At 37.1% G+C, this 12,351-nt stretch overlaps 1 protein-coding gene across 1 annotated transcript; it reads left to right on the top strand.

Moving 5' to 3' along the window:
• The first annotated feature begins 10,518 nt into the window (after positions 1-10,518).
• On the top strand, positions 10,519-12,153 carry LOC107925848 (uncharacterized). The gene is made up of 2 exons (XM_016856578.2): positions 10,519-11,773; positions 11,891-12,153. The coding sequence occupies exons 1-2, from the start codon at positions 11,493-11,495 to the stop codon at positions 11,943-11,945; spliced, it is 336 nt and encodes a 111-aa protein (XP_016712067.1). The 5' UTR covers positions 10,519-11,492; the 3' UTR covers positions 11,946-12,153.
• Positions 12,154-12,351: the final 198 nt, after the last annotated feature.

Genomic DNA, 12,351 nt, shown 5'->3' with positions numbered 1-12,351 from the left:
TTTACGGTTTAGTTATTTTTCCCAAAGCCTTGGGACATGTTGATGAAGCAGTCACTGATCTTTTCGACCATCTTGACAAAGGGGTTACACCGGTTCCAGCAATTTTGGCAGAAACCTTCAGATCTCTGAATGAATGTTGAAGAGTAGGTAAAGGAAGATTCGTTGGATGTGCGCAGCTTTTCTTGGCATGGTTTCACAGTCACTTCTGAAAGGCTGATAAATTTTCCTATCGAGTTTTTCTGAAACTTATTCTCCTTTGAAAGAAATAGTGGTGATACCGAGGCAAGATGGTGTTTTAGAAGAAAGATGGATTGCAATTCTTCAGAATCTTCAAGAGGAGAACATCGAGTGGAGAGCTCCTTGGATGTTGCCAGATGAGATCTTGTATAGGTGTAAAAATTTCAATTGGGTCCCTCTACTTGGGATTTGGAGAGCTATTGGCTATGCACCGTTACTGGTACTGAGACAGTATAGATCGAGGTAGTTCGTACCTACAACCCAAGGATTAGCTCAAAGTGAATTCTCGTATAAGTGTGATGGTTACAAGAAGAAAATTTGAGAAATGACAAATGCTTGGAGGCAGACTCGATGAATGAAGAGATTGGCAGTAGGTCCATCGACGACTCCTGAATATATCAAGTGGCTTGGTAGGAGGGTCAATGATAATGTACCTGCTCCAGGTCAAGGAGACAATCAATTAGTGGCAAAGCATGTACATGTGGTCCCTTCTGAGCTAGAAATTATAAAGCAGGATTTTGTAAGAAGAAATTCAGAGCTCGAAAGGAAGATAGAGCAAATAGAAGATGAGAAGATAAATTTAAAGTTGGACATAGATGTTTAGAAGCTGGAAACCGAAGGCCTGAGAAAGGAAAAGTGCAAAGTCGATGAAGATTTGAATAGCTTGAAGACGGATTATAAAAGACTACGTATGTCAGTGAGAACTGCTGGGTTGGGAAAAACCTCAGAGCAGTGGCGTCAAGAAGTTCAAGAAGAAAAGGTCAAGGCTGATAGGTGGGAAAAGAGATTTCAGGAGGCTCAAAAGCAAAATAAGTCCTTGGAGAGAAGTTTGTCAGAAAGCCGGAATGAAAAGGATGAATTAAAAGCTAGGGTGGCCGAACTGGAGGAAACTATTCATCAATATCAAAATCGCAATGTTGTGATTGAGTTGCAAGCAAGCTTGAGCAAGATCGAGCAGATGAAGAGAACAGTAGAAGGATTAGAGATGGCATTGCAGAACTGTAAAGCCAGGATTGAACATCTGGAAGCAAATGAAGATCATCAAAGTGAACAGCTTCACTATCTCTAGGATCAAGTTGCAAGAAGGGATCACATTATGGGGGAAGCTGTGGTTCAGATTCAAGGGGTAGCTGAGTACCTGCAGACTTTAGCAATACAAGCGGATATACTAAGTGTGAAGTACGAATCAGAATCAGATCAGGGGCAGAAGTTGGCATCATTACTTAGGGAGATTAAAGTTCTAATTGTTAGGGCAAAGCCTTATTTATAGCCATTTTATGTAAAGAAATTTTTTCTCTAGTACAGTTTTCTGATTGGAATTGAATTATAATTAACGCCTTTTTTGCATTCATCTCATGCATCGCATCATATGCATTAGCATCGCATTATATGCATTATAGACCTTTATTCAATCCTAATAAGTCAAAATCACTGCTCAGTTAACCTGGAAACCAACCAACCAACCCAACACCGATACGGTACTCGAGCAAAGACAAAAGATATGGATCAGAGATTGGAAAAACTCGAGCAGTGTCAGAAGGAGATGCAAGACTGACTTCAGCTACAGGTGCAGGAGCGGTTAGACAAGATGAAACAAGAGATGTCTGAGAAGATGCGAGAATCCCAAGAAGATATAGTGACAAAATTAACCCAACTAATAACTAAGGGAAGTGATAAAGGAAAGGGCCCCATGGCAAATGTCGAAGAGAGAAATGATGATGAACCTCTCTATCCTTCAGGCTTCACCCCTCCACATGTTCGAACCCAAGTTGAATACCTGCACAAACCTACTGTTACAATCAGGCCTCAGCAGTCCCAAGCTAGTGCTTCGAACTTTCAAGTTAGATTGGGCTCTAACCCCTAAAACTACCCTGTTAACTCTGCCATTCCTGACTTCGATGAAGTGGCTGAAAAGGAAAGAATAAAGGAGGAGTTACCGAAACAGTTAGAGAAAAGGTGCAAGTGGCTCGAGGAGAAATTTAAGGTGATGGAGGTCACTGAAGGCTATCGTGGGATTGACGCTAAAGAGCTGAGTTTAGTTTTGGATTTGGTACTCCCCCATAAGTTTAAGATGCTAGAATTCAAGAAGTACAATGGGGCAAGTTGCCCAGAAGTACATATCACCATGTTTTGCAGGAGAATGGCTGGATATGTTAACAATGACCAGCTACTGATTCATTGTTTCCAGGATAGCCTCACAGGGGCAGCATCTAAGTGGTACAATCAACTGAGTCGTACCACGATTAGTTCATGGAGGGATCTGGCCCAAGGATTCATGAAATAGTATAGTCATGTGACGGACATGGCTCCTGATAGAATCACCCTTCAAAACATGGAGAAGAAGCAGAGTGAAAGCTTTAGACAGTACGCACAGAGATGGAGGGAAGTCGCAGTCCAAGTTCAGCCACCGCTCTTAGAAAAAGAAACGACCATGCTGTTCATTAACACACTGAAAGCCCCATTCATTACGCATATGTTAGGAAATGCTACAAAAAGCTTTTCTGACATAATTATGAATGGTGAAATGATCGAAAATGCTATAAGAAGCGGGAAAATTGAGACGGAAGAGAGTAACAAGCGGTCAGCCTCAATAAGAAGAGAAAATGAGGTGAACAACACAGGTTATTCTAAATAAGTTGCTGTAAGTCATCCAGGAAAGGGGGTTGCTAGTCAACAAAGTTCAATGAGACAGGAATCTGGAGTGAAACCAGGTACTGAGAAGCTCCAGTTCACGCCAATTCCGATGTCGTATAAGGAGCTGTACCAAAGCTTATTTGATGCGCACGTTGTTTCCCCTTCCTACTTAAAACCCCCACAACCTCCGTATCCCAAGTGGTATGATGCGAACGCACAGTATAACTACCATGCGGGAATTACAAGGCACTCAATCGAGAATTGCATTACCTTCAAAAAGCTAGTTGAAAAACTCATCAACATGGGTGTTGTCAAGTTGGGTGACTCATCAAGTGCAGAAAATCCGTTACCCAATCATGATTGAGGATGGAAGGACTGCAATGTATGAAGAAGTGGTGAGAAATTTGCACATCGATGCCATATATGCAGATGCATTTAAATGGATCCTTGTTAGCCTTCGTCTTAGAGGTGTTATAAATAATGGGACTGTAGAGGAAACCCCTAAAGTATTTAGAGTTTGTTAGAGTAATGTTCAGAACACACTTGTTGCTTTCAGCCTAGAAGCAATAAGAATTTCTTTGTGAAATAGGCTCACGTCTGAATATTATTATTTTAATGAATACATTATTGCAATCATCTTTGAGCAAATGTTCTTTCATTCTTTATGTTTTTTTTTCATTTTTTCAGATTTTTTCTGCCAAATTATTCATTCATTTATTCATATTACTCATACATTCTTTTGTATATTCTTCGGTACCCACCATGGGTCCCCAAATATCAATGACATGAGTGACGCTGCTACAGACTTTAAATCGCCTTTTAAGTGAGACATGTGTTTAGAGGGATCTCATAACTTTGAAGATGTCATAGATTGTAGCTTATCTCCTGACTTGTTGAGGATGGTAAAGTAATAAGAGAAACAAGTGAGACAGTAGAGACTGCGATCTTGAGAGAACAGGCATGACCGAAAAATAAAGCAAGACGTTGCTGAGTTACTTCAAGTATTTAAAGATGCCTTCGCATGGTCATACCAGGATGTACCCAGTTTAAACGCTGTCATTGCAATCTGAACAACAGCCCGATATTAGAAATTTGTAGTATGTTCAAGAATGATGCAGTGAAAACTCTATCGGAGTAGTGCCTCTCTCTTTAAGTTCATCATTGAAGTTGAAATTCTTTCTCTCCGGGTATTGGCTGAGCAAGTTGGATGAAGCAGAACGGATCCAATCGCAATGTGATCAATTGAACTTGACAGAAGGAAGAAAACTAAAAGCTATTCGTCATGGTCAGATGTACCAGAAATGAATGATGCGAGCCTATAACAAAAGGTTCATCCCAGAGAATTCCACGAGGGTGACCAAATGTTGAAGATCTTCCTTCTACAAAAAAAATGTTTTGGAGGGAAGCGGATGCCAAATTGGGAAAAACCTTATGATTATAGAGAAGGTTTTTTTTCCCAAAGGAGCTTTGATTTTGAGCGAGATGGATGATAAACCTGCAAAGTCCTGTAAACTCAGATTCAGTCAGGAAATACTCCGCTTAAAGAAGGAGAGGACCAAGGTAAAAACCCGCAAAGGGAAGTTTGGGTCCAAAAAAAAGTGATGTGAAAAAATGAAAAAATGAAAAAGAAAAATAAAAAATGGAGAGGCTAAGGTGAAAACCCGCAAATGGCGCTTAGATCAAAGGGGATTTGAGTTGAAAACCCCAAAAGGGTGGCTCAAATGTTGATCAAAATGGCGTTTGAAATTTTCAGAGCAGCTCGAATACTGATCAGAGTGGGGGCATGCAGTGGTCTTGCTATACCGGAATCAACAGGAAAGGGTAGGCGACATCTTGGGGCATCGACAAAGTACTCCTAAACACATGTTAAACTCAGAATGGTCTTAAAAAATCTGTACAGAGAAGTTCAAGCTGCGATATCTGGGGCACCTAATCCTTATATTATTTTTTGTTATTCTTGGAACACTTCATTCATTTCCAAGATATGTATTCCTAAATCAATTTCTTTGTTATCCATCTTTATTATCTTTGACAACTTATTCATTTCGAGCTATGCTCAGAACCAACTCAATTCTTATCCATGATTTTTTTTGCAAGCATGTTGCATTAGAATAATGATTAATGGACTAATAAAACTTTCACAAGGGAAATTTTGCATATTACTCTAGAAGTTTCTGAATAATATAGGAACCTCAAACAGGGCTATTGTTTAGAACGCACCGGGTTGGAAATCTGATAAAGAAGAGTCTAAATTAAGACTATCCCTTTGAATTTTCTTGTCTAAAGTATTAATTGAACAAAATGGCAAGATGTCGTGCTGGTGACAAAGCTTCAATGAACAAGCAAGAAATGATCACCGAATAATAAGAAGAAGTTGTTCTTGGAGAAGATTTCTTTATTTGTGCATGAGCATTTGGTACAACACCCTTGGAATGGTGTAAGAGACCAAAAATTTTCACATCCTGTATCCTTGAGTTGTGATAACAGAGGATTGAGAAAAGGCCAAATCTTTTACTCTTGGGTTATAACGGGAAAAAATTGTACAAATTTTACATCCCAGTGGATCAAACTTAGAGGTTTACAGTGGGGGGCAATCTGGTCAAGTGCTTATTGGGTTCGCCAGCCGAGCATAAAGGTGTTATAGTACATTAAGCGATAAGACCTTAATAAACTTGGAGTAATAATAACTCAAGCGTTAAAATATCATTTTCATGACATTCTGCATTCATTCAAATGTCATTCATACATATCCAGTTAGGAGCATTGGATTTATTATGATCATGACATCCTAATCACTAGGCATAATTAGGTTCATAAAGTGAATTATACAGGTCATGTTCCTTAGAGAACAGATCAGCGAAGTCATAAAGCCTTATCTCCCTAAGCAACAACGGAGCAGGCGAAAAAGATAGCAGATCTTGTCTTCCCATACTGGTGGCAAAGTAGATCGAAGAAAACAGATCTTGTCTTCATGTATTGGCGTGAAGTAGATCAAAGGTACCAGATCTTGCCTTCCCATACTAGTGGCGAAGCAAATCGGAAAAAGTAGATCTTATCTTCATGTACTGGCGTGAAGTAGATCAAAGATAGCAGATCTTGTCTTCCCATACTGATGGCGAAGTAGATCGAAGAAAACAGATCTTGTCTTCATGTATTGGCGTGAAGTAGATTAAAGATACCAGATCTTGCCTTCCCATACTCGTGGCGAAGCAAATAAGAAAAAGCAGATCTTGTCTTCATGTACTGGCATGAAGTAGATCAAAGATAGCAGATCTTGCCTTCCCATACTGGTGGCGAAGCAAATCGAAGAAAACAGATTTTATCTTCATGTACTGGCGTGAAGTAGATCAAAGATTACAGATCTTATCTCCCTAAACAGTAGTGGAGCAGATCGAAGATGGCGGATTTTACCTCCCTGAGGTTGCAGTGGAGTAAATTGAAGCCAGAATTTCTACTTCCCTGGGCAGCAGTGGAATAGATTTAGGATTTTAGATCTTGTCTCCTTAAGCAGTAGTGGAGCAGATCAAAGATGGCGGATTTTACCTCCCTGTGGTTACAGTGGAGTACATTGAAGCCAGTAATTCTATTTCCCTGGGCAGCAGCGGAATAGATTGAAGATTACAGATCTTATCTCCCTAAACAATAGTGGAGCAGATCAAAGATGGCGGATTTTACCTCCCAGTGGTTATAGTGGAGTACATTGAAGCCAGTAATTCTATTTCCCTCGGCAGCAGCGGAATAGATTGAAGATTTCAGATATTGTCTCCCTAAGCAGTAGTGGAGCAGATCAAAGATGGCAGATTTTACCTCCCTGTGGTTACAGTGGAGTACATTGAAGCCAGTAATTCTACTTCCATCGGCAGCAGCGGAATAGATTGAAGTTTTCAGATATTGTCTTCCTAAGAAGTAGTGGAGCAGATCAAAGATGACGGATTTTACCTCCCTGAGGTTACAGTGGAGTACATTGAAGCCAGTAATTCTACTTCCCTGGGCATCAGTGGAATAGATTGAAGATTTCAGATCTTGTCTCTCTAAGCAGTGGTGGAGCAGACTAAAGATAGCAAATTTTGTTCTTTTGAGAAGCTACAAGGTACAAATCCTATCTCCCTGACGTTGCAGTGGAGTGGATCGAAGCACTGGTTCCTATACCTCTGAAGATGCAGTAGGAATGAACGAGGCTACCTGAAGAAGAGAAGTATTGAAGAAATCGAGGCTCAGTAAGACTGGGCACAATTGGGCTTATAGTCTTTGCTCTGTTCCCGTTACACGACAACGAGCAAAGAGGGGCAGCTGTAAGGCCCAATTTTTGCCCAGCCCGTTAAAGAGAAAACAGAAACAAACAAAAATAAAAGACCAAATACAGTGGCCCAAAAATTAATTAATTACAGGTCCAAAATAATGTCAGCCCAACAAGCCCAAACCTTAACCAACTTCCAGTCAAATCAGAAACCCTAGGGCGACTTAGCGCCGCAGCAAGCTGGCGCCGCAACTGCCTCCGCAAGCGCCGCACATCACGCCCATCGCTCCGCGCACGTCGCGCACACTCCTCAACAGCCTCCGAGCATGCGAAAAATGAAGCATACAGTGCAGCAATAACAATAAACACAACAAATATTGTTGGGAAAATAGATTTTTTTTGCTATTATTTTTTTATTTTCGGCTATTTAAGGCCGTTATCAAATCTGTAAGGGGGATTTTTTTCAGTTTAAAAGATACGAAATAGAGGGAAAGAACAGAGATCGAACTTTTTTTTAAAGTTTTTTTTCGTTTTACTTTGCATTGTCTATTGTTTTTATTTCCATATTTTTTATTTTCTTTTATTTTCATTTTATTTTATTTAAAATAACGAAGAAAAGAAAGAAGAGGGGCAGATCTTACCTCTTTCACCGGAGCCGACGAGCCGTTGCCACCTCCGACGCAATCGGGGCCTCAGCGCGTGGCTGAACGGCGGCGCAAGGCTGGGGTCAAAAAACCCTAGCAGGGGATTCTCAATTTTTTTATTTTATTATTTTTTTTCCCTTTCTGCTGTAAATCAGTTTTTAACAAAAAAATTTGTTTTAAATAACAAAAGTGAAACGGCGCCGTTTTGCAAGGGGCCAGATCTGCGCGTCGACCCGATCCACAAGCAGGGTCCGCGCGTTTTGGCCCTGAATGTGGAATTTACGCAACTGGTCTCCTTGTTTTTGAGTCAACTTCAATGCAATTTTTTTTATTTTCAATTTTGACCGCACGTTTGTTTCTTGTTTCAATTTGGTCCCACATGAAAACGCTACGTATAAGGGACTGGTACATTTGCTCGTTTGCTCCCTGATGTTTCCAGCGCACTACAAATTAGTCTTCAGCTTTATTATTTTAAATGTTTACCTGAAAGTTTCATGTAGTTTCAGTTTGGGTCCCTTGTTATTAATTATTTTATTATTAAAATTAATTATTTTTATTATATTATTTATTATTGTTATTGATTATTATCATATTTTCTATACATACATATATACACGCATAGTTTTTTTTTTAATATACATATGGGCATTTTTTTTATATATAGGTATATATATATTTTTAAGCTTTTATAAATACATGCATATATTTTATACATATGTTTTGTTTTTTATTTTTGTTTTTTACTTTTTTATATATACTTTATATTTTATATATATACTTTTTTTTGTAAATATATACGCATGTACATATTTTTATATTTTTACCTTATTTTCATAAAATTTCGCATACATATATATACATGCATATTTTATTAGAAATTATAATAGGTTTTTGTTTTGTTTTATATTTCATTTATTTTTTTTATTTTATATACATATACTTATATATACCTGTTTAAATATATGCTTATACATGTTTTCAAAATTTATTTATGCCTCATACTTATATTTTGAAAATACATATATACATATATTTTAAATGAGAGTATTTGTTTCATATTGTACATTAATTTTTTAACATACTCTTTTTGAAAATATAGTTTGGTTTTAACCATGCATCGAGGTTATTTTCTTGATTCAAAGGTTTTTTTTGAATAAAAGCAATATTCGAAGTTTGGGATTTTCGAGGGAAATTGAGCCCTAACGTATTGGGTTCTGATTTTCTTTGTTAATCTTAAATAACCGAGAATATTCTTTATTCAAAATGCATGAGTATAAAAATCATTTTTGGGAACTTAACTTGTTGCGCCCTAACGTATTGGGTGTGGCATGTTACTTTCTCAAAATGAAGATTTTCGCATAAAATAAAAGTGATATTCAAAGTTCGGGGATTATGAGGAATTGTACCCTAACGTATTGGGACTCGATTTCTTTACATGACTTGAACAATTGATTATCCTTTTTCAAATTCCATCATTCAAGTTGTTTTTAAAATCCTTTTAACCTTCGACACTAAGACATTAAATGATCAATTTGGTACCGATTTTGGGCGTTACGAGGGTGCTAACCCTTCCTCGTGCGTAACTGACTCCCGAACTCGTTTTCTCAAAATTCGTAGACCAAAATAATTTTTAAGGTGAGCCGATCACACCTTAATCAAGGATCGGTGGCGACTCCGGTTTTTGTTTTTAAAGTCGACAACCTAGGTTTTTGTTTTCAAAAAACAGTTTCGACATTAATCTTTTAAATTGTAGTTAAAATTTTTATCTTTTTCTCAATTTTGAAGTGCCTTTTTCATAATTTTTGGAATTATAACTTTTATTTATGATTTTTTATTTTTTTCATAAATTTTAAATTATTTGCTAATATGAAAAATAAAATACTGCCAAATCTATATTGTAATGTTGAAAGTCAATTTGTTCTAAATAAAAGAGTTGAAGTCAAATTGAAATAAATGTATAAAGGTTAAGGATCGAATTTCATAATATTATACCTTATACCTTATACCTTATACCTTATATGTGTATAACACCAAAATAAGCATTTAATGGCAAGGGACTATTGTGCTCTTTTATTTAACATATAATGATTAATTTACTCCTTTTTCAACAAAGAGATCAAAATACAGTTTGAGATATAATACAAGGACTTCTATTACTTCACATGGTATACTCAAGTTTAATATATTATATATTTTAGATAAATTTTAATTAATTCTTGTTCGTATTGTATAAACTTATTCAAGGTTTAGGATTCTCGATTCGATGTTTAAGGTTTAGGGTTTTGAATTTAAAATTCGAGTTTAGGGTTTGGTGTTCATGATTTGAGGTTTATGGTTTTAGGTTCAAAGTTTGAGGTTCAGAGTTCAAGATTTAGAATTCGGGATTTGAGATTCGAGGTTTAAGGTTTTATGGTTAAGGGTTAAGGGTTAAAAAAACTATCACGATTATGTATCAATGACATGGAAAAAATTGGTGAAAAGTTATTATATAACTAGGAAAGAATCATGAATGATTTGATGGAAAGAATCCATAAAACAATTTGTCATTTGTTACTAACCGAAAGGATACGATGAGATATAAAACATACATCTATAGAAGTACCAACTATAATGCTACCAACACACAACCGCACACCTTAAACGAACCAAAGATGCCTAGACACCATGACACACCAGCTATTATAAAAAATTGCAGTATTGACACCATTTTAAGTTCATCAACTTCCTCCATCATTGACACTAGCAATGACAACAAACCCACCCGATGAAACAAATACAACAATTCCGATTTCCAACTTCCTGCAATTGATCTCTTTAGGAGACTCCAACAAATAGGCATAACTGAGTCCGGTTCAATCAACCAGACTGGCATTCTTCCACCGTTTCGTCGGAACTAAATGCTAAATGCAGTCTTCATGGCCAAGATTGTTGTGACAACATCCGATGCAGATAGGCCTCGAAAAGCAATAAGACATGAATGAGTGAAAATCAATTGGTCTCTCCCAGTGCAACCCCACCATGAGATGAAAAACAACGACGATGAAGACGAAAAAGGGGATCAGATCGATTTGGCATAGGAGAAACTCCTCATCTGGTCCAATAGCAATCAAATTTGACTTCTGAGAATATGTGTTGAGACCAAAAAGACCTAGAAGCATCTTAGGATGAATTTCATATTGATCAGTGAGTCTTTGTCCACTTGAAGGAAAGAACAACGACAGCACAACAAGGGGCATAAACATTTACCACACAACAGTGAAAATTCTTCTTCAACCATAGCCCTGCCTTTGGTTGAATTTCCATCAATTTTCCCAAGATCAAGTTTTGGTCTAAATTCATGTTAATAATAAATAATATTTATATATAAGCCTATGTATCCCTTTCAGGATGGCATTTCTATCCCCAGGAAGAAGTTGGTCATATCGCGCGATCATAGTAGAACGACCGTGCGATACTACGATGGAGTCTCCCTTCCATGATGATGCACTATATATACTGCACTTTAATGGAATTTTCTCGCACTTTCTTCTCTTTAGTAGTTTCCTCCTAAGTTCTATCCCTCTTCGCCGGTTCTTCATACTGAATTTCAGTTCTTTAAAACCATGTTGATGATGGCCATTTTCAGTCATCAACATCATTTCTCAATCGGCTTTTTAGTTCAGAACTTGAGCTACTACAAGCCTACAACACTTATAAATTAATATCCCAAGGCACCCAGAAGAAGGACTGATCACCCAGAAATGGCGAAGAAGCATTTGAAAGTGAGGGCCGAAGCCAAACGACTGAAAGCCGAGATGGGAAAGGTACGGGAAGACCAATTATGCTTAAGAGAGGAGCAGACAAAACTAATAACAAGGTTTGGAGAGATTGAGAGGCAATACAATGAACTGCAACAGGAAGCTGAACTGATAGCCAAGCAATCAGCCATGACTGGAATCAAGCTGAGCCTGATGTTGGGAATTCTGAAAGCTCGAGAGGGTGGAGATTTGGTTCAAGCCGCTGATCTCACTCGCTTCCTTGGGTAATTTGTTTCTGCAATTAAAAACTTTCTTATCATCTTATAAAAGTAGTTATGATGATTTGATTACGTAAGATGCATGGGTTTATTTTAACTATGATTTCTGCATTTAATTTGCAGTGAAATTGTTTCCCTGGAAAAAGCAAAAGCAATCTTAGCTGACGCACAAGGATGAAGAAGATACATAGAAAGCAAATGCAACGGAGATCGTTGGAGCAGAATTTTGGTGATTTCATTTATGGAATCTAGTGCATGCTGCAGTACTGTTGTGGTGCTTACCGAGAAGTTTGAAGAGTGCTTTGTTTTTTACGTGTAAATTATGTCGTTCAATATTTATTTTGATGTTATATAAAATATATAATAATAAATTTTATCTTTTTTTTACACATTTATTCAATTTAGTCACTACTTTTTTTATTGGAATAGCCTTCAACATTTCAATGCTAATTAAATTTTATTTTATTTTATATTTCACCTCAACAAATAATTTAAAAATTATTAAAAATTTCAAAAACAAATAAAATTTCAAAAAGATCATAAATAAAAAATATAATTCCAAAAATTATTAAAAAAATTATTTA

Source organism: Gossypium hirsutum, chromosome D07 (assembly GCF_007990345.1).
Source record: "Gossypium hirsutum isolate 1008001.06 chromosome D07, Gossypium_hirsutum_v2.1, whole genome shotgun sequence".
NCBI lineage: Eukaryota > Viridiplantae > Streptophyta > Magnoliopsida > Malvales > Malvaceae > Gossypium > Gossypium hirsutum.
Note: the sequence above shows the minus strand (reverse complement) of the source record. Positions and strands in the feature narration are given on the sequence as shown.